The 26,040-nt window shown below is 41.9% G+C and overlaps 1 protein-coding gene across 1 annotated transcript in view; it reads right to left on the reverse strand.

Moving 5' to 3' along the window:
- The window catches only part of CPNE4 (copine 4), a 568,794-nt gene that overhangs the window by 358,274 nt on the left and 184,480 nt on the right, over positions 1–26,040 (reverse strand). Inside the window, exon 2 of the mRNA XM_073630343.1 lies at positions 19,138–19,331. Within this exon, the coding sequence (XP_073486444.1) occupies positions 19,138–19,308 (171 nt within the window). The 5' untranslated portion in view covers positions 19,309–19,331. The remainder of the gene's footprint in view (positions 1–19,137; positions 19,332–26,040) is intronic.

Raw genomic sequence — 26,040 nt, forward strand, 5'->3', positions numbered from 1 at the left:
GAAGGTAATATCCTGCTTCTCCACAATACAGACACAAGTTATTCCAGCGTCTCCGCAGCCTTTCTTCACTAGTGAGTGGAGAGCTCAAGAGCCCTAGTTGCATGGGCTCTACCCTGGAATTTTTGGGAATAGTGCTAGATGGACGTGGTCAGGAGCTAATGGTACTTGAGGCAATGTCCAAGTAGGGCTGGTACTTCTGGCTCTTTCAGTTCTCCTCTCCCTGAATCTGAGATCAAGCTGAATAGCAAGACCTGAAGGGCCTGGTAATGGATTGGGGGGGAACCCATGCCCTTTTTTTCAATGAGTTTTATCTATATTGCCGAGACCCGAAAATTCATTACAGCCCCGATCAATTTTAAATGATAATTTTTCCTTTAGAAATGTCATTTTGCTGTGGTACTGTTCTAAACACTGGAAAAATGTGCTATTTTATAGGCATACTATAGACACTCCCCAGGCACGATATTTAAAGGAATATTTCATTTTTATTGTTTCACTTTAAGCATTAAAATAAATCACTGCTCCCGAAAAAAATGGCCTTTAAATTTTTTTTTGCATTGATACATGTCCCCTGGGCAGGACCATTTATTCAGAAGTGTATTTGTGAGGTCAGGCACTGATGTTGGTCGAGAAGGCCTGGCTCGCAGTCTCCGCTCTAATTCATCCCAAAGGTGTTCTATTGGGTTGAGGTCAGGACTCTGCACAGGCCAGTCAAGTTCCTCCACCCCAAACTCGCTCATCCATTACTTTATGGACCTTGCTTTATGCACTGGTTCAAATCATTTGGTGGAGGGGGGATTATGGTGTGAGGTTGTTTTTCAGGGGTTAGGCTTGGCCCCTTAGTTCCAGTGAAGGGAGCCCTTAAGGCGTCAGCATACCAAGACATATTGGACAATTTCATGCTCCCAACTTTGTGGGAACAGTTTGGGGATGGCCCCTTCCATTTCCAACCTGACTGCATACCAGTGCACTATGCAAGGTCCATAAAGACATGGATGAGTGAGTTTGGGGTGGAGGAACTTGACTGGCCTGCACAAAGTCCTGACCTCATGGCATGCAGTTCTTTTCAATGTAACTCATATTACAGTGATGCAATATTATATAAAATATATATTATATACAATATAGGACTCTATATGATCAATATATTAACTGAACAATAAGATGTTCATGAACAGGAAGTCTAGGAACAGTAGGGTAAACACTAAAATGTAATGTATCAGCAGGCAACATTCCAAGCAGGAAAATTTACAAAGAAATCAATTGGTGGTCTTTACATATTCTTACAAACTCAGGTGCATGTATAGATTTTAAAATTAAACAATAGCTTTGCAAAGAATATAAAATGAGTAAGAAAGGTAAAAAAATAGGATGTTTTGCCTCTGCCACATAAGCACTTGTCCTGTATTTTTGGTAAAATGCAGAAGAAAGAACAAGATGTAACGGTGCCAGAATACCTATGTGCCTCTAGCATGTAAAATCTTAATATGAAACACAGAATATAGAGAGCCAGACATTAATGGCAGAATGGAATTTACATATGTCAGCAACACACTACAGATGTTATATGAATCTGGCACTTTTTTGCCACAGTAGCAAGATCTAAGTAAGTCCTTTTATTCAAAATAAGACTCAAAAAGGTGTGAGAAGACATTCCTTAGACATTTAGACATCCTTATAGCACCCAATATCCACCAAATGAGATCAAATTCTTACATAAATACTTAAAGGTTTTATTAGTATTTTCAGAAAGTATTTTAGGGGAGGCTAACAGTAAAGTTAAAGGCATGGTCCACTATTGTCCACCCCCACCCTCAAACTGCTCCCTCAACTTACCTTAATTGCGAAGTGCTTTTTCCTGGAGTACCTACTTTCTTCCTGTTGTTTGACTTTAGATTGACTGTGTGTGGCACTGCCTGCAGAAACGAGTGATCTATTCACAGATTATTAATCAGTGAATAGGAAGACCGCAAGACCCATCTGCAGCAACGAGGGATTCACATATCATGCAGACACAAGTGTGGTGACATCACTGTGCTTGAAATCCATTGTTTATTTCCTCTAGCCTAGATGTTTTTGGAGGCTGCCTAGTTCCTCTGTGAGCCTGGGCCCTGTGCTCTATGAACATGAAAGTGCTCAGATTTGAGCATTTCTGCATTCAAGTTTTCTAAATACTAGTGCAGCAACATATATTTTTCTCTAATCTGTATGGACAGCATAGGAGGTCTCTGTGGTCTAACAGAATAAACCTATTGTAGTTAAGTTAATAAGTAGTCAATGTTCATTTTGCAAGAGAATTTGTACTTTGCTTAGTGAATGTTGTGAAAACGCCCCTCGCCTAATCACATGCAAGGAAAATTTGAAAGAAAACAGTATTTTGTTTGCATGTGACTGGCACAAAGTAGTCAGAGGAGTTTCATCTCATTTACTAAGTTAGGGGAAAATTCTCTTGCAAATAGGGATGAACAGAACGTACCTGAGTTATGTTCAAGGCAGGTTTCCAGAACATTACAGGCATACCCCACTTTTAAGTACACAATGGGGTTTATTTACTAAAGTGCAAAATCAAGCTCACTTCTGCATAGAAACCAATGAGCTTCCAGGTTTTATTACCAAAGCTTAATTTAACAAGCTGGGGTTAGAAGCTCATTGGTTTCTATGCAGAAGTGTGCCTGATTTTGCACTTTCCAGCTTTAGTAAATAAACCCCATTGTGTACTTAAAAGTGGGGTATGCCTGTACTAAGGTTTGGGTGCCGAATCCAAACCCTACTGAAGTCAATAGAAGGGGAATGTTAAAAAACAATAATGGCCTTTTTGTAGGCTAACAGGCAAGGAATTGTCATATAAATGGCATAGGGGGAGGGGAACTACCGCTTGTTGGGAGCAGTGATTTAAAATAATTTAAGATCAACATTAAAAATGCAAAATCACTTTAAATAACATGTTGCCCTTAACCTACCTGTGAAGTAACACATCTATACATTGTATAAAAGCTACTACAGCAACAATTACGGTATCTTTCAAAGAAAAAAAAAAGGAGCCTAAATTGCTGGCAAATGACAGCTTTGGCTGCTTTACTTCAGCCAGAAATTCCCTTCATCTATACCAAACCCTTTATCCTTGATGAGGTGTAGTATGGATGTTCAGGGGGATTCCCAGGCAGAAAATATTAAAAAAACAAAAACAAAATAGGCATGAGGTCCTCCCAAAAATCCATGCAAGACCCTTATGCTGGCAGGCCTTGAAAGAGGGAGGACGCTGATGACCGATCTGATGTTTATTTGATGGATATTACTACCATACGCTGTTTGATGACTTCACACTTGTGAGTTGCTTGTACACATTACTTTTTTATTAAAGTGGATTTTAAACTTCTACACCCAGAGGCGCCTCTCTCCTTGTGCTTTCTTATAGGTTATTGGAACATGGTTTCACTTCTCTGTTAAAGGCAGCCCTGGGTTTGGATTTATCACCACCAGCATTCCTCTCCCCCTCTCATCCATCCCCATTCCCTTATTCATATTTAATTTTCTTTTTGGCTCATACATGGACTTTCATTAGTCATGGACTTTTTCCTTGCCCTCCCCCCCTTTTCTCTTCTTTACATATTATTGTTTACATAATATATCCCTTTCATGTTATGGTGCCCCTATGGGAGTTTTATACTTATTGTTATTTTTCAGAAATTTGCGCCTGTACTTGTACTACTGACTAGCACTAAATCTCACGGTCCTAGGGCTAAATGACCTCCACCTTGTCCAGTCAGGACTGGACCTGGAAGTCTGCTGCTTACCCTGGATTGGTCAGGTATGAGGTTTGCATACTTACATTGGTCCAAGATGGACCAATGTTGCTATATAAGAAAAATCATACCGAAACTTCAGCCTTAATTTTTTTTTTCTATCCCGGCCAAAATAAATATGTACAAAAACACTATATCATTATTTTTAGGAAAGAACTTCAATAGTGGCATACATGGATCAGGGGTATATATATATATATATATATATATATATATTTATATATACATATATATAGGACTTGGTGAACCCATCTACGCCCACTTCGGTGTGTCTAGGGGTGCAAGATCGCCTGGTAAGACTGTTTCGGATTTCAAGAGCATGGGGAAGTTAGATAAGACTGTTGTTACAGCTATTGAGACTGTTAGTCCTAGACCTGGAGACTGGCCAAAGAAGCCAGGAAGATCTTTGGGACTGTTAAGAGGACTGGGGGTAGAGCACATACAGTGTTTTCGTTGCCATGCATTAGGGCATATTGCAGCAAACTGTCCTATAATTGATGAACCTATGCAATGCAATTATGCTTATATGAAAAGACGTATATCTCTGTTTTCACAGGTTGCACGTACTGCATCATGTCAGAGTCGCATTGAAAAACAATTGTGTGTTATTTCAGTGGATGGAAAGCCACTCACAGCCCTGCTAGACTCCGGTAGTGTGGTGACCCTAGTCATTTGCATCCATGGGGACACTCGGGACTACCAGACAATGGTGGTTGAGGTTGATACCCCGTGGGGCAGTGTAACACATTCAGTGGGGGTGATACCTTCACTGCTTCATGAAGCAGAGAGTTTCCCCATTTTTGGAGTTTATGGGAGAGCAAAGGGAGGCTGGTAGATAGAGCTCCCCCTGCTGGGGAAGCACGGGAACTCTCCCCAGACCCTTTTTTCCAAAGGGAAGGGGATGCTGTTGAGGATAGAGGAAGTCAGAGATCCTCTTCCTTTCCTTGTCATGGCTGAGGAGCCGGAGGACTTGGAAGATAGCTCCCAGCCCGAGGGTAACGAACAGGAGAACATCTCTGACAATGAGAGTAGCCAGAATGTGGTACCCGACTTAGAGGTCAGGAGAGAGGATTTCTGTACCGAGCAACTGCGATATGTCACCCTCATGAGAGCCAGAGTACACATTAAGATGGTGGATGGGGAACCAGTGGATCCTAACTGGGGGGTGTCTCTCCTCTACATGGCCCTTAAAAACAATTTACTGTATCAGGTGGTAAAACACGGAGATTTTTCTGGCCTGGGTTATATGCAGAAGTCAGGGAGTACTGTGATTCGTGCCCTGAGTGCCAAATGGTGGCACCGCCGCCCTATTTTCGAAGTCCCCTTGTCCCTGTACCAATAATCGAGGTCCCTTTTGAGAGGATTGGCATGGACCTGGTTGGGCCGGTAGTGAAGTCTGCCCGGGGTCACCAGCATATTTTGGTAATCCTTGACTATGCGATGCGCTATCCTGAGGCCATACCCTTGCATAACACCTCCACTAAGGTTATCGCCAAGGAGTTAGTCCTGGTGTTTAGTCGAGTGTGGATCCAAAAGAGGTCTTAATCGATCAGGGCGCCCCATTTATGTCCAGGGTTACCAAGGAACTGTGTAAGTTATACAAAATCTCCCCTCTACATGCATCTGTCTATCACCCCCAATATTGTGGAAAGATTTAATAAAACTTTGAAAAGTATGCTGAAAAAGGTGGTCGACAAAGATGGAAGAAATTTGGATTTTTCACTACCATATCTCATGTTTGCCATATGAGAGGTTCCGCAGGCATCCACAGGCTATTCCCCTTTGAGCTCTTGTATGGTAGACATCCCAGGGGGCTGCTAGATGTCGCCAAAGAAACATGGGAAGGAGAGGCCACCCTATATAGAAGCATCATAGAGCATGTCTCCTTGATGCAGGATCGAATCGCAGCTGTCCTGCCGCTCGTACGAGAACATATGGAGTGAGCCCAGAGGACGGTCTATGATCGGGGTGCCAACGTCCGTACTTTCGGCACAGGGACAGAGTCTTGGTACTGGTTACCATGGTGTAAAGTAAGTTCTACCAGCCAGGGAAAAGGAAACCACAACAAATTTATCATGTGACTATCTTAAAGCCCTGGAAGGACAGAGAGAATTTACTGGCCGCATCCCTGCCTCCAACAGACCGGGTACCATTGACACCTGACGTCCCCATAACGCATTCCCTGTCTGTGGCACAACAAAGTGACTTTAGGGCATTTGTGTACAAAAACAGAGTCTTTTTCTCCCCCTTACTCGGACTGACCAAGGTGATCCAGCATGATATAGTGACGGAACCTGGGGTTCGCATAAATGTAAAGCCATATAGAATCCCAGAAACCAGACGAGAGGCAGTCACGAAGAAAATCAAAAATATGTTAGAGTTGGACGTGATAGAGTTCCACAGTGGTTGGTTGAGCCTCATAGTGCTAGTCCCAAAACCGAAGGCACTATCAGGTTTTGTAACAACTTTAGAAAACTCAACAGTGTGTCCAAGTTCGATGCATACCCGATGCCTCGTGTCGACAAACTCGCAGAAAGGTTGGGACAGGCCCGCTACATAACAACCCTAGACCTAACGAAAGACTATTGGCAAATACTGCTAAATGAATCAGCCAAGAAAAAGACTGCCTTTTCCACTCCTGAGGACTTGTTTCAGTACAAGCGGATGCCTTTTGGTCTGCATCGTTCCAGCAAATGATGGACAAAACTTTGAGACCACATCGCCCGTATGCAACCACTTATTTGGACGATGTGGTCATCCACAGCCCAGATTGGGAATCACACCTTCCCCGAGTGAAAGCAGTGGTAGATTCCCTTAGGGAAGCAGGTCTCACGGCCAACCCAAAAAAAGTGTGCCAGAGGCCTGGAGGAGGCTAAATACCTTGGGTATGTTATTGGTCGGGGACTGGTCAAGCCTCAGGCCAATAAGATTGAGGCAATTCAAAAATGGCCCCAACCGGCAAACAAAAACAAGTTTAGGCCTTCCTGGGCATTACGTGGTATTACAGAGGGTTTATACCCAACTTTGCCACCATTGCCAGCCCCCTGACCGACCTGACGAAGGGTAGTGGGTCGGTCATGGTCAAATGGAATCCTGAAGCCGAGGAGGCGTTTCAGAAATTAAAGCAGGCCCTTTGTGTACTACCGGTGCTAGTGACTCCAGACTTCACAAAGGGGTTTGTGGTACAGACGGACGCCTCTGAGGTGGGCCTAGGGGCTGTACTATCCCAGAACAGAGATGGTGAGGAGCACACAGTTGTATACCTGAGCCGGAAACTGAACAAGCATGAAAAAAACTATGCCATTGTCGAAAAGGAGCATCTCCCTATTAAATGGGCCTTAGACTCCCTGTAGTATTACTTGTTGGGGAGGTCATTTAAGCTGGTCACTGACCATGCCCCCCTAAATTGGATGTGTGACAACAGGGACAAAAATGGCAAGATGGTTCCTGGCTTCACAGCCCTTTAAGTTTACAGTAGAGCATAGGCTGGGCAAGCTCCAAAATAATGCGGATGCCCTCTCCCGCATGCACTGTATGCTTGGGACAATTTCTCAGGCGCAAGGGCTTGAGCAGAGAAGGAGGATATGTGACGGTATGCGAGGTGAGGTGATAAATAATCAGTATATTTCACCTTGCATGCGTTCTATTGTAAGAGACTGAACCGGAATACAGCCCGGGTTTTTCCAGCCTCAGTGGCAGGCTTGGTTCCGATCCGGATGTTATGGTCCACTTGAGTCCACGCTCAGGTGGACTTTAAGCAGGAAGAGAGCACAGGAGAGCTCTGGCCTGAGACTCAGAAGGGAATCTGAGAGAGAGGAGCTCTGTTTGGATTTAAAAAGAAGGTTTGCTTTACAACATGTTTTGTGGCTGACGGGGACCAGCCCCACACCGTATAGAGAGGAGTCTACTGTATAGTTTAGCGCCAGATGGCAAGGATTTACTTTACTGTTTTTTTTTGTTTGTTTTCATGACTTTGCAAACCTCTGCTAAATAAACCTGGCAACCTGCCAGATTTTAAAGAAACTGCCTGCACGCTGACCTTATTTTCCAGAAAAGGTGATCCCCACGAGCTAATCTCCCACAATATATATATAAAATAAAATGTTTTATTTATTTTTTGTATGCATGTGGGTATGTCATTTTTTTTCTTTATCATAAATTTCTTTATTTCTTTTTGCCCTTCAGAGTGAAAAAATAAACATGGTATGCATTTATGCATTTTTAATACACTGCTCATATAAATATGATTGAGTGTTTAGGATGATAATTTATGCATAAACAATTATCACCAGGAGATATTCCTGTCTTACACTCCTGCTGATACCTCATGAATAAATGTTAAATTAAACAATAAAAATAGCTGTGGATGTTGCTGGACTAAATTTATTCAACACAAGTATTCTTCCTAATTCTATGTAGCATCCGTCCCATGGTACACACAGTTTCTACATGTGACCTCTCCTCCTTTCCAGTCTTTTTTACATGATTCACTTAGCATCATGCCTGGCAACTACACCTTTATCCTCCAATTAGATGGTAAGCCAACATTGCCATGACAGACATTTAAGCCATTACAACTGTGTTCCACTGGGACAGCTGAAGCAACTGTCAATGCCTATTATATCACTTGGTTTATTGAACAATGATAATTAGTTAATTTATGAAGGTAAGATGGGAGGGAACAATATAAAAATTCTGCTCTAATGCCCAAAGTTGAAAAAGACAGGAACTGATTGATTGAATGGTTAATACATAATTGAAGGGAAACTATAGGGGTTTAGGGTAAATTCTTATTTTTCTTGTAAATGTGACTTTATTCAAAATTAGTTTTTAATAAAATCAGGGAATGGTTAGAACCACTATCAAGTTTTTTGTTGTTATTGGCATTACTGTGATGCAGACTTCCTATCACGTCCTGTCAGTATTATTGTCAGGACAATGGTAATTTTGACATCAATGTCTTCATGTCCCAGAGACCACTTTATACCCCATTACTTCCACAAGCGTCCCAGGAACAGGAATTAGGGAAACATTTCCCAAATGGGGTAACAGACAGAAAAAAAAACCTTACAAAAAATGTAACTCTTCCCCACTTATTCCTAACTTTAAAAACACACTTAAAACTGCTGCTTTATATTTTTTGATCAAAAACATTAGATACATGACAAAGGATCATAGGTTAGCCAAAGAGACATTTTACTTTGTGTGATCAAAACCTCCTACTGAGCCATTTGATAAGGCACTCATTCCTGATCTGTAAACAGCCAGTTTGCTTTAAAGGAAAAGTCCAGTCTCAGCTCGTTTGGCTGGGCTTCTCCTAAGGGTCACAGGAGTGCAATTCGTTTTGCACTCTTGTGACCCATTTTCAGCAGAGAGCGATCTGAAGTCCGCTCTCTGCTGACATCACCAAGATCAGTCCAGGCACCGCGTCATCCCGACTTCGGAAGTCTGGACCTGCCAGGTGCCTGGACTGATGGCAGTCTCAGCCTCTCAGCAAGCTGCTGAGGGCCTGAGATGGCTGCTCCCTGCCCCTCCACAGTTCAGCGCTCCAGTGAGCGTAGAGGAACAGAGCAGTAGAGCTGCTGATTGACAGTTAGCAGCTCTCCTCTCGGGGAGCCATGAGAACCTAGCCATCGGCTGTGTTCAATGGCTCAGTTCTCAGTGCAGAGGTGGCGGAGGACAGATGCAGACCAATGCTGCATCCATCTAGGTAAGTATGATTATGGGAAAAAAGCCAAACCCATACTTTTCCTTTAACACAGCAGAAAACTGAATGTGGAAGGAGACTAGAGCCCTCTGTGCTGGCTGGATAGAATGAATATTAATATGCAATAGGGATGAGCCGAACACCCCACGGTTCGGTTCGCACCAGAACTTGCAAACAGGCAAAAAATTTGTTCAAACACGCGAACACCGTTAAAGTCTATGGGACACGAACGTGACAAATCAAAAGTGCTCATTTTAAAGGCTTATATGCAAGTTATTGCCATAAAAAGTGTTTGGGGACCCGGGTCAAGCCCCAGGGGACATGTATCAGTGCAAAAAAAAAAGTTTTAAAACGGCCGTTTTTTCAGGAGCAGTGATTTTAATAATACTTAAAGTGAAACAATAAAAATGAAGTATTCCTTTAAATATCGTACCTGGGGGGTGTCTATAGTATGCCTTTAAAGTTGCACAGTTTTCCCGTGTTTAGAACAATACCACAGCAAAATGACATTTGTAAAGGAAAAAAAGTAATTTAAAACTGCTTGCGGCTGTAATGTATTGTCGGGTCCCGGCAATATAGATGACAATCATTGAAGAAAACGGCATGGGTTCTGCCCCCAGTCCATTACCAGGCCCTTTGGGTCTGGTATGGATATTATGCAGATCCCGGTTGAGGAGGAAGAAAGGGAAACCTCCTCATGACCAGTGCACTCAGACCTGGACATATCCAGGGGTGCATTTGGCACCGCCCAATTACAGGATCCTACTTTGGTCAATGCTCGAGAGCAGTTTTCAGTTATTAATGGAGTCCCACAAATGCCTGGTGCAGATCAAAGGTTTCCTCATTTTGCGCTGAATGAGGACTTGCTTTATCGAGTGGCTGAACTGAGGTGCCATTTTAACGGCTTGCTAAGGATCTCGTAGGACCCTTGGTAAAGTCAGCAGTCAGAGGTTTGAAAAAAACCTGAAATCAATGTTAAAAAGAGTGGTCCAGAAGGATGGGAAGGATTGGGACATGTTGCTCCCTGCCTTGTTATTTGCCTTCCGGGAGGTTCCACAGGCATCCACAGGCTTCTCACAGTTTGAACTGGTAAACGGGCGAAGACCCCGTGGATTGCTAGATCTAGTAAAGGAAACATGGGAAGAGTCCTCACTGCACAAAACCGTTGTAGAACACATCTCCCAAATGCGAGAGAGGGTGGCTAAAATGATGTCGTTAGTAAGGGAGCATCTCCAGAAGGCTCAGGATGCCCAAAGGAGTCTGTACAACCGGTCAGACAGTTTCAAGTGGGAGACTGTGTGGCTGTTCTGATCCCCACAGAAGAGAGGAAATTTTTGGCCAAGTGGCAGGGTCCATTTGAGGTGATGGAAAAAGTGGGTAATGTGAACTGTAGCGTACATCAGCCTGGGAAGAGGAAACCATACCAAACTTATCATATAAAACCCTGGAGAAAAACTATGCTGTGGTGGGGCGGGAGTTTATCCCCGTCAAATGGGCTCTGGACTCTCTGCAGTACTTTTCATCTAGGTAGGAGGTTTCGCCTGGTGTCAGACCATGCTCCATTGACCTGGATGAGACAAAACAAGCAGACCAATGCCAGGATGACAAGCTGGTTCCTTTCTCTCCAGGAATTCAATTTTGTAGTAGAGCACAGACCCAGGAGACAACATCAAAATGCTGATGCCCTCTCCCGAGTGCATTATATGATGGCAAACCTGCCTCATCTTCTGGAGGTCGGTCTCTGTCCCAAGAATGAGGGACATACAGTAATGGCGGTGCCGGCCCAGGAGACATACCTGGGCACAACCCTCCAGCACATGTCCATCCCGCTACTCCACCTTCTAGCACAAATCCACTCCCCTACCAAAGTGCCCCCAGCACATATCTGACCTCCTCCTCCATCCTACTTTCTAGCACAAGTCCTCACCTCTCCCAAAGCGTCCCCCAGCACATATCTGACCCTCCTCACCCCACCTTCTAGCATAAGTCCTCTCCATTCCCCAGTACATATCTGATTCTGACGCCCACCCCACCATCTAGAACAAGTCGTTTCCCCACTCAGAGCAATCCCCCAACACATATCCGACCCATCCTCCACCACACCCTCTAGCACAAATCCTCTCCCCTCCCAAAGCACCCTCCAGCACATATCCTATATCTGAGTTTTGTTTAACCCTACCTCTTAAGCCCCTCCCCTGGCCACACCCACTTTTTGCCACAGTGAGTTACATGTGCAAAAGGTCTCCACATCCCTCGAGTGTCCCTCATTCTCAAGTTTGAAAGTTGGTAGGTATGGATTTCACTGGTGCCAGTCTTTCATATTTGTCTGAATCTGTGGTCTAAGATCTGACATGAGTTGATGTATCTCATTTGGAATTTTGATATATGGTCTAAGGATAACATAGTAGCGTGAGGCATGCCAGGAGGCAATTGAGAGTTGTTATAGATAGGAGTAAAAGGGTTAAGTTTGGAAGATAGCTCATGCATGGAAAATATTGATTCCTAGTATTTTAGGTGTTCTACTTGCTGTTTATAGAAAGGGGGAGAAGTCTGTGTATTCCAAAGGGCCTGTACATTTGAGACCCTCTTGGTACAGGTATTCCATCTTTTGTTCTTGGTCTGTCAATATTGTAATATTCTGCAAGAAGGTGTAAAGAACCCTCTACGTAGTTTAAGGTTAAACCTCTTTTCTTCTAATTTTAAGTATCCAAGTGTCTTGTTAAACTCCCTTCTGTGAAAAAGTTTTATCCCTATTGTGGGGTCACCAGTACGGTATTTGTAAAATTGAAATCATATCCCCGCTCAAGTTCAGTGCTTGCAACCTTTCCTCATAACTAGCATCCTCCAGACCCTTTATTAGCTTTGTTGCCCTTCTTTGTACTCGCTCCATTTCCAGTACATCCTTCCTGAGGACTGGTGCCCAGAACTGGACAGCATGCTCTAGGTGCGGCCGTATCAGAGTCTTGTAGAACGTGAGAATTATCGTTTAATCTCTGAAGTGTATCCCCTTTTTAATGCATGCCAATATTCTATTTGCTTTGTTAGCAGCAGCTTGGCATTGCATGCCATGTACTCACCCTATGGTCCATGCCAACGGACCTTACTTTGTACAGTAAACGTTTATGGGGAACTGTGTCAAATGCTTTTGCAAAATCCAGCAGCAGCTTGGCATTGCATGCCATTGCTGAGCCTATCATCTACTAGGACCCCCAGGTCCTTTTCCATCCTAGATTCCCACAGAGTTTCTCGCCCCAGTGTATAGAATGCATTCATATTTTTGCCACCCAAATGCATTATTTTACATTTTTCTACATTAAACCTCATTTGCCATGTAGTTGCCCACCCCATTAATTTGTTCAGATGTTTTTGCAAGGTTTCCACATCCTGCAGAGAAGTTATTGCCCTGCTTAGCTTAGTATCATCCGCAAATACAGAGATTGAACTGTTTATCCCATCCTCCAGGTCATTTATGAACAAATTAAATAGGAATGGTCCCAGCACAGAACCCTGGAGGACCCCACTACCCACCCCTGACCATTCCGAGTACTCCCCATTTATCACCACCCTCTGAACTCGCCCTTGTAGCCAGTTTTCAATCCATGTACTCACCCTATGGTCCATGACAATGGACCTTACTTTGTACAGTAAACATTTATGGGGAACTATGTCAAATGCTTTTGCAAAATCCAGATACACCACATCTATGGGCCTTCCTTTATCTAGATGGCAACTCACCTCCTCATAGAAGGTTAATAGATTGGTTTGGCAAGAATGATTCTTTATGAAACCATGTTGATTACTGCTAATGATACCATTCTCTTTACTAAAATAATGTATATAGTCCCTTATCATCCCCCCCAGAGAGCTTGCATACGATTGATGTTAGGCTAACTGGTCTGTAATTCCCAGAAGTGTATTTTGGGCCCTTTTTAAATATTGGTGCTACAATGGCTTTTCTCCAATCAGCTTGTACCATTCCAGTCAGTAGACTGTCAGTAAAAATTAGGAACAATGGTCTGGCAATTACATGACTGAGTTCCCTAAGTACCCTCTGGTGCAAGGCATCTGGTCCCGGTGATTTATTAATGTTAAATTTCCCAAGTCTAATTTTAATTCTGTCCTCTGTTAACCATGGAGGTGCTTTCTGTGACGTATCATGAGGATAAATACTGCAGTTTTGGTTACTGAAGCCCCCAATTCTCTTGTGAAGACTGAGGAGAAGAATAAATTCAATACCTTCACCATCTCCCCATCCTCTGTAACCAGATGACCTTCCTCATTCTTTATGGGGCCAATATGGTCTGTCCTCCCTTTTTACTGTTTACATACTTAAAGAACTTCCTGGGATTTTTTTTGCTTTCCTCCACTATGTGTCTTTCATGTTCTATCTTAGCCGCCCTAATTGCACCCTTACATTTCCTTTTGCATTCCTTATAATGTCTGAATGTTGATGATGATCCCTCAACCTTGTATTTTTTGAAGGCCTTCTCCTTTGCTTTTATATGCATTTTTACATTGGAGTTAAGCCATCCAGGACTTTTGTTCACTCTTTTAAATTTATTACCCAATGGGATGCATTGGCTCATGCCCTTATTTAATGCTTTTAAAGCAAACCCATCTTTTCCCGCGGGGGGGGGGGGGGGGGGGAATCATTTGTGGTGGTTGAGCCCTGCGGTTGGAGTCTGCTGGGACACAGGTAAGCAGCTTCGCTCCTTCTCCCTTTTAGCTTCACTAATATCTTGTCTACCTATGATGCTGTATTATAAGTCTTTTAGCAGCCTCATTATATATATATTTTTGTTAATTGTTAGGTTTTGACTGTTCAGTCAGAAATACAATCTACAGATTCCCTCCTGATGAAGCGGCCAGTATCCGCGAAACTAGTCGAGGAACGCGATATCTGAGATGAATTTTTCTACTGTACAATTTTTCCCCTTTTGGGGTTCAATGACTTTACTGCTGTTACCATGTTTTACCGTGTAACTGATGATTTGTTTTCTGCATCAATAAATCAATTGTTTAATTTTTATTTTTCATTGATATATTATTTATATTGTAACACCTTTTACTGTACCGCAAAAGTCCAAATGCCCTCATTTCCTTTTGGTAGCCTGGTTGGGGATCAGGCTCCCAACATTCCTCTCCTCCGTTTTCATTGTTCCTAAGATTTTATCCCAGTTTATGCCTTCTAGCAAGGTTCGTCGTTTAGGGAAGTTGGCTCTTTTGAAATTCAAAATTTACACTGAAGCCAATTGTCCTGTGATCGCTGTTTCCTAAATTGCCCCGTATTTCCACATCCGTGATCAGGTCTGTATTGTTGGTAATCATTAAATCCAGTAATGCTTTATTTCTAGTTGGTGCGTCTACCATCTGAACCATGAAATTATCCTGCAAGACATTTAGGAACTGGCGAGCCTTAGACGAATGCGCGGTTCCCTCCACCCAGTCTATGTCTGGATAATTAAAATCCCCATTATGATAACATTTCCCATCCTTGCTGCTAATCCAAATTGTGATAGGAGATCCGTCTCCCCCTCCTCCTTCAGGTTAGGGGGCCTATAGCATACTCCCAGTATTATTTTCCCCTTAGCTTCATCCCTTTGGAGCTCTACCCATAAGGATTTCACTTCCTCCCTAGCTCCCTTAGTGATGTCATCTCCCACATTCACTTGTGCATTATTCCTGATATATAGGCATACCCCTCCCCCTTTTTTACCCTTTTTATCCCTGCGATAAAGGGTATACCCTTAAATAGTTGCCAGCCAATTATGAGAGCTGTTGAACCAGGTCTCTGAAATTCCCACAAAATGTCTGCATGAGCAAACAATAAACACACATCAAAAGAAAAATTATTATATGCAAAGCAGACATAGGTAACACAATGTGCCCTGTTGTTTTTATTGAGTTACAAATGTATTTTCTTTCTTTCCTTTTAGCTAGAGAAAATGTTGACTGGTGATTGAAATAACATCATTGATGTTTTCTTAGTGATGTAAACGTCCACTGCCAAATCGATTGCCATGAAAACAGATGGATATTTTTTTAGAATACTGCTGCTTCACCTTTTTTAAGCTGGAATCCCACATGAAAGCCCTATTGATCTGGGACTTTAGAAATATGTTGCCCTCAATACAACATATTACAAATCTGACAATTTGAACCCCCTGTGGTTCCAAATCCATAGATATAACACTTCCTTTTCCAGAAAACATACTTACAAGCTGCAATTTTACAATGAAGTGCCAAAAGCTAACTCCAGATGAAAATGTCTCGAAGAAATGCAATGAATCAATAAATAGAATTTGACAAAAAAAAAATGAGAACAGAATTAAACTCAATCAAGGCAAAAGTTATAATTACTTTACAAGTGTAGAGAACAGAAGTTTGATTAAATAAGATGAAAATTCATTCAGCTTGAAGAAAATTAATATTTTCTGGATGTGGAAAGATCAGCAGCATATCAATATTAACATAGATCCTACTTGAGGGAATTAAAAACACTGATTTGCCTTTGGAATTAATGATGCATCAACAACATTTATCAATATTTATAATTTCAATTGAAAAAAAAAAAAGAATACTTTCTGATTGAAGATAGAATAGGCAAAACTACTAGTGGATGCAAAAATTTGAGGTGTCAAACCTAACTTGGAAACCAATATATAGTATCTCACAAAAGTGAGTACACCCCTCACATTTTTGTAAATATTTTATTATATCTTTTCATGTGACAACACTGAAGAAATGACCCTTTGCTACAATTTAAAGTAGTGAGTGTACAGCTTGTATGAAAATGTAAATTTGCTGTCACCTCAAATAACTCAACACACAGCCATTAACATTTAAACCACTGGCAACAAAAGTGAGTACACCCCTAAGTGAAAAAGTCCAAATTGGGCACAATTAGCCATTTTGCCTCCCTGGTGTCGTGTGTTAAACTCTATGCAAACTGTTGGCTCTTTATAAATCCTGAACGATAATAATAATAATAATAATAATTAATCACTGTATTTTGTTGAAATGTAAAGGCTCAGTACACATTTTACAAAAACTGGTCCATGCAGACACAGGGCCCCAGTAGTTTGAAATACTCTGTTCCATTTATAAAAATATTGTTTAAAGCAAATGCTGTACCTGTAGGTCTTTTCTGTCACCCATGAAGTCTGACTAAAATACTTACATTCCTACATCCTGGTTTATTTCCAGGGCATGAGCTACAACAAAATGGCTGTTGAAACTTTTTCCTTGAGGACAACTAAAGTGATAATATTCTTAGCTGTCCTCAAAGAATGAGGTTTAGTGACTATTTTGCTGTAGCCCAGAGTATGAGGTGGAAAGGAGCTACAGCCATTTAAAAATCCTGGTGGGAATGTGCAATTCAAGAGTTTTTCCTGTTATGGGAGAGAGCACAGTGCGAATATGCAGATTTCAAATCAGGAAATGCACTTGCTCTTTCAATGCTTGGGGCTACCGTGTCCTGGAAAAAAGCCAGGATATAGTAGGATGTAAAATTGGCTGTGTTTTGGACAGGCTACATGGGTGACAGAAAAGGCCTACAGATATGGCATGTGCATAAAACAATCTTTTTTTTTAGATGTCGCACCCTGGTGTTAGACAGGGTTGCTAACAAATTTAGTTTGCCAGGTAGTAATTGTCCTGGCTGATTGATAGAAAATCCACTGATTCCTCCCTAAATTCTGCAATTGCTGCACCTTTTCTCTTCTGTCACTAGGTGGCACTGTGACTGGTGACATTAGATTGACAGGGGCTTAGCAAGGTCAGCTCATGAATGGATGGGGTGTCTCAGCCAATCAGCGAGGGTTTAGTCCCTTGGCCTGCTGGGAGAGCCTATTTATTTGGCTGGAATCAGGTGATCGGGGTTTGGTGCCACCTGGATGGCTGTCTGGGTGGACGTGTGTTATGTCGGCCCGGGTTGCTAGGCCGGAAGCCTGAGGCCTATCTCGGGGACGCCTGGCTGCCTGAGGCCTATCCAGGAGCTGGGGAACCAGTTGTGGTCGGAGGTAGAGGGGAAGCAGTCGCCACTATGGGACCATCCACCTTGTTACTGGAGACTACTGTGAGTAAGCTGAAGCAAGTACCTGAACAGTCTTCTCACCAGCCAGAAACGGTGAAGAAGTGGGAAAGCATCAGCAAGTGCCAAGACAGGGACCAGCAACATAGCCTGGTTGACGCTTGAGGAGTATACAGCAGGATAGCTGTGAAAGAGCTCAGGGGATCCAGTGATGACTGGGATCTGGAAGTCTAGTGAGAGACTGGGAGCTCAGTGAGTGGAGATCTACAGTGGGTATACTGTGAGATAACTAAATGACTGTTTTCTGTTACCAAGAGTAATGTACAACTATCTTTAGTGACTGTTGCAAGACTAGTTGCCATAGGAGGCAGCAGTCCTACCTATACAGAAGTGTTATCTGGTTGGAGGCCTTCCACTGTATAGCTGTCTAAGTATAGAAGTCTCAGAGTCTGCCAATTATCATTGCATCTACTCAAGGGTGTCCTGGCCCTAACCCTCTCTCCCGCAGTTCTGTTAAGAGACAATAAATCTCTTGTTCGCATTCAAAAGTGACTGGCGCCCATCATTTCTTCTTGCATCACACCCACCATGGCTGGTAACCCACTCTAAAAAGGAAGGATGTCAGCTCTCCCTAATCATTGAGGTCACCGTTAGGCCTCTGGGGCCCCAGGACCTTGCTACATGCAAATGGAACATTGTATTTTAAACTGCTTGGTCCCTTGTCTGCATGGGCCAGTTTATGTAAATTGTCAACTTTTATGTTTCTATTTTTTATTCTTTTGCTGTATTCATAGATAGTCTGATTATTCCTGGATCTCATACGCATGCATTGTTTTATTTACTACTAGTATTATTGCGGGCACCCAAAGGAGCTTGAACATATATCTAGTTTTCTGATAAATGGTTTGGTTCTTTAATATTCTCAATTATTTTGAAACAACAATGTATGCAAATCCTGACTCAGACTGGGGTAAAGGGATTTGCCCACCTATCTCCCTTTGGATATCCTGTAATGCAGTCAGATACATGGATCACAGTCAGATATACTGTATATAGCGTGGACAAGGCACCTAATCTGTTCAAACAGTGTAATTGTGCACATTTCTTTTTTTTTTTATTTTGCTTTATGCAGTCTTTTGATTATTACATCATGGAAAGCTTTGGGGAAGACAAAGATATGATAAAACACCCAGAAGGTAGGTTCTAAACTTGCTGTACCCTTTTTTATATGCAGCATCTTCAAATGGTATCTGCTATATTTTATGATGGCCTTTTTTTTCCTAACTTGGCTTTAAGTTTCTGTTTTTTTGCAAACAGAAATAAAGATTGTGCAGAGGCTAAACCCGTAGCTAGTCTTGGGGATCCTAGGAGAATCCAAATAATCTTTCTGAACACTGTGCAGAAATGGTGCAGAATTTGGTCAGTTAAACTTTTAGTATATACAAAAGCCTATTGGCTACATTTTCCCTCAGTCATGTCCTTCACTGCAATATATTCATCTTAGTTATCTCTTTCACTACGGCACTTTTTAATAAGTAAACTTTGACAACTTTGACAACAGGAGATGAGTTTGAGAATATGCTCTTTGGCCTTACCTCAAACCACTGTCCATGTGACTGCATTTTCAAGATGACACAAGGATCCGGCTTGGAGAGTGCATCTCTGTCTGATATTCCTTTGCAAGAAACTCTTAGTTCCACCTTCGCGAGACATGGGCTATTGAAAATTCCAAGGGTATTGGCTGCTGATTCATAAATGTTGCTCATCTTCGCACAGAAATATATTGCACCTAAGTGAAAAAAAAAAAAAAAAAAACTATTAGAGTCCTAGTTATAGTATATACTGTACATGTACTGGTATGTGTTCAACACAGGCTTTTTCAAATTTTCCTCTGAAACTTACTCATCTAGCAGAAAAAGCAGATTAATCCAATCATGATTTTCAACCACCTGTACTACACAATATTAATGAGATTTTGTGCTTCAAATAAATCCCATTAAGTTAAATATGACAGAAATTGCTAGAACATGGCCACCTTTACATGTACAGAGTCCCTTCCCATGAGGGTGCAATTGAAAAACAACGTCCCAACAAGATGTCAATCAAAAAAACATATCTAAAGTATATTTGAGATCTCTAATCTTTGATGCGATGTACAGACCTTTAATTTATGCATCTTTAAGGGAAACAAAATAAATCAGTATTTATTAGTGGAACAGTGTAGCATAAAATAACATAACATAACCACAGTTTAAATAAATTTGATCTTGCTTTCAAGCAATTTAACAATTTAAAGTGACTCAGAAAAAAATAATAAACAAAGCAGTGCCTGTAAAAAAAAGGTTAATACTTACCTGTTCCACTATCCATGCTTCCAATCTACTGTTGCCTGATGATTCTTTTGCATCCAGCACTTCTAGGATTGTCACATAGTTACATAGTTACATAGTTACATAGTTAGTCAGGTTGAAAAAAGACACAAGTCCATCCAGTCCAACCATAAAAAAAAAAAAACGTACAATCCAATATACCCAATACTATACCCACAGTTGATCCAGAGGAAGGCAAAAAACCCCAGCAGAGCATGCTCCAATTTGCTACAGCAGGGGAAAAAATTCCTTCCTGATCCCAGAGAGGCAATCGGATTTTCCCTGGATCAACTTTACCTATAAATGTCAGTACCCAGTTATATTATGTACATTTAGGAAAGTATCCAGGCCTTTCTTAAAGCAATCTACTGAGCTGGCCAGAACCACCTCTGGAGGGAGTCTATTCCACATTTTCACAGCTCTTACTGTGAAGAAACCTTTCCGTATTTGGAGATGAAATCTCTTTTCCTCCAGTCGTAAAGAGTGCCCCCTTGTCCTCTGTGTTGACCGTAAAGTGAATAACTCAACACCAAGTTCACTATATGGACAATATATATGGTCACATGTCTAGTTCCACTCTGCAGTAGGGGTGATTTACTAAAGGCTAATAGACTGTGCCCTCTTCAATTGCAGTTGCTCCAGAGCTTAGTAAATGAGGGGGAGCTCTGCTGGCTTCCATCACCCAATCATGTGCAAGCAAAAATGCAATTTTATTTATTTTGTGGTCAGTTTTCTAGCTCAAATGAATAGACTTGAGCTGCCCCCCCCCCCCCCTTCTCCTTTTTCTTTTATTCCGGTGCTTCTCTTTTATGAGTAAATCAAAGTTCTTCTTCCATCAAAGGTCATTACTGAATTGTTCAACTTCAGATTTGCTGAAATTTTAAAGGAAGCCAATGTAATGAGCTACAGTAGCTCACAAAAGTGAGTACACCCCTCACATTTTTGTAAATATTTTATTATATCTTTTCATGTGACAACACTGAAGAAATGAAACTTTGCTACAATGTAAAGTAGTGAGTGTACAGCTTGTATAACAGTGTAAATTTGCTGTCCCTTCAAAACAACTCAACACACAACCATTAATGTCTAAACCGCTGGCAACAAAAGTGAGTGAAAATGTCCAAACTGGGCCCAATTAGCCATGTTACAAGGTCTCAGGTGTGAATGGAAAGCAGGTGTGTTAAACTTGGTGTTATCGCTCTCGCTCTCTCATACTGGTCACTGGATGTTCAACATGGCACCTCATGGCAAAGAACTCTCTGAGGATCAGAAAAAAAGAATTGTTGCTCTACATAAAGATGGCCTAGGATATAAGAAGATTGCCAAGACCCTGAAACCGAGCTGCAGCACAGTGGCCAAGACCATACAGCGGCTTAACAGGATAGGTTTCACACAGAACAGGCCTTGCCATGGTCGACACCTGTTCAGTGTTTGCATGTGGTGTAACAGAACTTTGGCTGGGTTAGACAGAATTGATGCAGCAGGTCATTATAGCATCTAATTTGCTCATGGATGGGCACACTGTGTTCTGGGCATCAGAGGGGGCGGGGCCACCCGTTTACATAACAGGGTGGCCCCGCCCCCCTCTGACGCCCCGGGAAAGCCATAGGGATGTTCCCGTGCATCAGAGGGGGGCGGGGTCACTCGGAAACATCACGTGTGACCCCGCACTCAGTTATAAAAGAACTGTCAAACCAAAGACGCGTCATACAGCGGGAGCCTCCCATGGAGGTGGGTCGGTCACGTTTTTTTTTTTTTTCGGTCCGTCGGCGGAGCAAGAGAAGAAGAAGACTTCATGGGCATTTTTATTTTTAAATTTTTTAATAAAGGACTTGTCCCAAGCAGTGTGTTCTCATTTTTACCGTTTTAACTTTTGACACTTCTTTTGTGAAATGGTAGGGATACATTTGTACCCCATTACCATTTCACACAGGGTGGGAGGCCGGGATCTGGGGGTCCCCTTGTTAAAGGGGGCTTCCAGATTCCGATAAGCCACCCGCCCGCAGACCCCCACAACCACCGGGCAAGGGTTGTGGGGATGAAGCCCTTGTCCCCTTTGGGCTACTCCAAAGCACCCTCCCCATGTTGAGAGCACGTGGCCTGGTACGGTTGAGGAGGGGGGGCGCTCTCTCGCCCCCCCTCTTTTCCTGCGGCCTGCCAGGTTGCATACTCGGATAAGAGTCTGGTATGGATTTTTGGAGGGGCCCCTCCACACCATTTTTTTTTAAATTTTGGCACGGGATTCCCCTTAATATCCATACCAGACCTGAAAGGCCTGGTATGGAATTTGGGGGGACCCCAACACAATTTTTTATAAATTTTGGTTCGGGGTTCCCGTTAATATTCATACCAGACCCAAAGGGACTGGTAATGGACTGGGGGGATCCAATGCCATTTTTTTCAATGACTTCTTTTATCTGTATTGCCGGGACCGACAATTCATTATAGCCATGAGTAGTTTTAAATGACTTTTTTTCCTTTAAAAATGTAATTTTGCTCTTGGACTGTTCTAAACACGGGAAACATGCGCCAATGTACAGACACCCCCCAGGTATGAAATTTAAAGTAATATTTCACTTTTATTGTTTTACTTTAAGCATTATTAAAATCACTGCTCCCGAAAAAACGTCCATTTTTAAAACTTTTTTTTGCATTGATACATGTCCCCTGGGGCAGGACCCAGGTCCCCAAACACTTTTTATGACAATAACTTGCATATAAGCCTTTAAAACGAGCATTTTTGATTATTCATGTTCATGTCCCATGTCCCAGTGACTTTAACGGTGTTCGCATGTTCAAACAAATTTTTTGCCTGTTCGCATGTTGCGAACCGAACCGGGGGGGGGGGGGGGTGTTTGGCTCGTCCCATTAGTCGGCATCTTTCACATTATACCAAAAAATTGCGTTTGAAAGACTGCTGCGCAAATACAGTGTGACATAAAATATTGCAAGGACCACCATTTTAGGGTCTCTGTTAAAAAAATATAGATATAATTTTTGGGGGTTCTAAGTAATTTTCTAATAAAAAATACTGATTTTAACTTGCAAGCAACATGTGTCAGAAAACAGCTTAGGCTTCAAGGGGTTAAGTATTGGATAGAGTATGGAGGGCACTTTCTCTATTTGTCTTGGCGACCAAGTGAGAGAATATCTAAAATTTTATGTACCTTTCAGTGATAAGTGTCTAAAAGACATTTTCCCCATGCTTTGGGGAAATCTTTTCTCAATGCTTCTAGTGTCTTAAGACAATAATCTTACCACTTAGAAAATGCAAAAAAAAAAAATTGTGGGTAATCATTTTATACTACCCTCCTCCCCCCCCTCACCGACAACTATGCATAAATATACGCCTGGGAGATAAACATCTGGCTCCTGAGTTGGTCTCAATGGACAGTGATATGTGGGACGGTCAGGGTTTAATTTTAGGGTGGGGATAATCACACAAGATGGAGAAAAAGGTCACATATATATATATATAGCTATATATATATAGCTATATATATATAATTTTAGGAGACCTTCTGGCTTCTTTGAAACTTTAATTAAGCAGCCAGATTTGCTTAAGCAAAACAACAAGCCATCTCCTGTTGGTGGTTGCTTGGGGGGCTTGATTATTTTTTGGAAATATAAATAGATGGGGCAATTTTACAAACTGGCCACTGGTGTGCAGGAATGGATGCACAGCCCCATGCTAACACTTTCTGCATTCAGGGCTGTGCACTTGTCCCTGCATACCTGTCAAACCTGGATGTGCAGGTGAGTCCATATAGCTACTTCATTTCCATTGAATAACATAGGCTGCCTGCAAGCAGCTCCACATTTCTCCAGATGCAAAAATAAATGGCTCCTGACCTCTGTACAGACCATAACTTTCCAATAACTTTACAAACCAGGAGTTTCTATACTGTTAGAAGCTGACTGGAACTGACTGTAGAGTTTTGTCATCTTTGAGGAGTTTTGATTATGGATAACTTCACCGTGCATGCAAATAGGGAAGTCGGGTATGGCTTGCTTTAGCGTTTCATACTGCTTGCTGGGAATAAGTTAAACATTTTAATATCCATTAAGCAAAGTGGGAGAAGCAATACAAACTTATAGCCTTGTAGCCAAGTGCACACCCAGAATTTAGGATTCATGGAACAGATACAGTCTAAAACAGGGATCTCCAAACTTTCTAAACAAAGGGCCAGATTACTGTCCTTCCAACTTTAGAGGGGCCAGACTGTGGCAATTGGAAGTAGAAATTGTTCAGGCGTCAGTGAAAGTAAACAATGCATTTTTGGTACTAGAAGGAGGAATAGTGTCCCATCATTGGTGTCAGTGGACAGAATAGTGCTCCGCCATTGGTGTCTGTAGAAGGAATAGTGTCCCATCAGTGTCAGTGGAAGGAATAGTGCCCCATCATTTGTGTCAGTGGAAGAAATAGTGCCCTATCGTTGGCGTCAGTTTGAGGAATAGTGCCCCATCATTGTCATCAATGGGGGAATTAGTGCCCCATTGTTGATGTCAGTAGCAGGAATTACACCATGTTGTTGGTGTCAGTGGGAGGAATAGTGTCTAGTATAACTGGGAGGAAAGGGCCGGAAAAAGGCAAGCAAAGGGCCACATCTGGGCCCTGGCCACAGTTTGAAGACCACTGGTCTAAAATATGGAAATCATCATTCAGCTGTTTCAGGAAAGTACATCTCCAAGGACCCTTTAATGTAATATTACTTCATAGACACCATGTTGTTTATACCATTAACATAAATGGATTAATACATATGTTTAATAATGTTAAATACAAAAATCTGTACTATAATTTAGTGTTTCTAAATTCAGAGATGGACACTGGTGAACATAGAAATGTCTTTCATTTCACCACCTAATCCCCTTTTCATTTGTCATGGAAGACTTGTGAACACTTCTGTTCTAATAAAGTAATGCTGCAATTAAAGTTATGTTACTGGAACCGCGTGCTGGTTATAAAGGGACAAAATAACACCTGGTGTTGCCACAGCAATTGAAGAAAAGACTTTAATCTTCTGCTTGCTAGTAGGGTATAAAAACATTTTTCAGACGGTCGAGGACTCTGTTATGTTCAGCTGAGCACAAGCCTGACTTATATTTAAGTTATCCTGTGAATTGCCTGTATCCAGCTTCCTCACAGATAAGAGATGTAAACAAGTAATTTCACACTCTGTTACAGAGCAGGATTCATATTAAATCTTGATAGCTGTGTATTTTCACTTGGTCAATGTTCCTTCCCCTCCTAGTTTTCTTCTCAAAGTTCTGAAACGATCACTATCTTTTTGACATGTTATTATACGCCATGTTATACTTTTGGCAAAAATATATATTTTTTCTTACAAAAAAATACTGTTTATTAAAAATGTGAACTGTTGGTCCTAAAGAAGATGACCTCACACGTCCTACTGAAAAAAGCTACAAGTGAAGAGAAATCCCAGCCTATCTAAAGAGAAGGAGCTATTATTTAGAAATTAGGACATGTTGGCATCACTAGGTATGGCTATTTACGTTTGTTGCAACAATAGGGCAATGAGTATGAAAACCTTGTGCCCAATACCTCTATATATCTCTACCAGCCTTTTTCAACCAGGATTCTATCCAACCCTAGGATTGCTCCTAAAGGTTGTTAGGGGTTCCTTGAGCAATTCAGTCTCCTATCTACACTGACCACCAATGCAAAGGGGGCACTTTTACACCGTGGGGTTGATTGACTGAGACTCGAGAGTGCAAAATCTGGTGCAGCTGTGCATGGTAGCAAATCAGCTTCTAATGTAGTTTGTTCAATTAAGCTTTGACAAAAAAAAAAAACTTGAAGATGATTGATTTCTATGCAGAGCTGCACCAAATTTTGCTCTCTCTAGTTTTAGTAAATCAACCCCTTAATGTTAGCAGATACCACAATTTTTACAGTTGCTTTCTTTTCTGTTTTTTTTAAGCTTCGTAAGCAGTACTAGTTTAAAAAAAAAACAACAAAAAAAAAACCTGACAGCTTGGGTCGGAGCCACTGTACTAACAATCTGATGTTAGAACAGGGACCTCTCCTGCTGTGCTATTGTGTTCTGACAGGGGGTCCCCCCCCCCACCAGAACACTCTGGTAAACGCTCTCAGCCATTGAACAG

The sequence above is a fragment of the Aquarana catesbeiana genome, linkage group LG05, assembly GCF_042186555.1.
Source record: "Aquarana catesbeiana isolate 2022-GZ linkage group LG05, ASM4218655v1, whole genome shotgun sequence".
Lineage (NCBI taxonomy): Eukaryota > Metazoa > Chordata > Amphibia > Anura > Ranidae > Aquarana > Aquarana catesbeiana.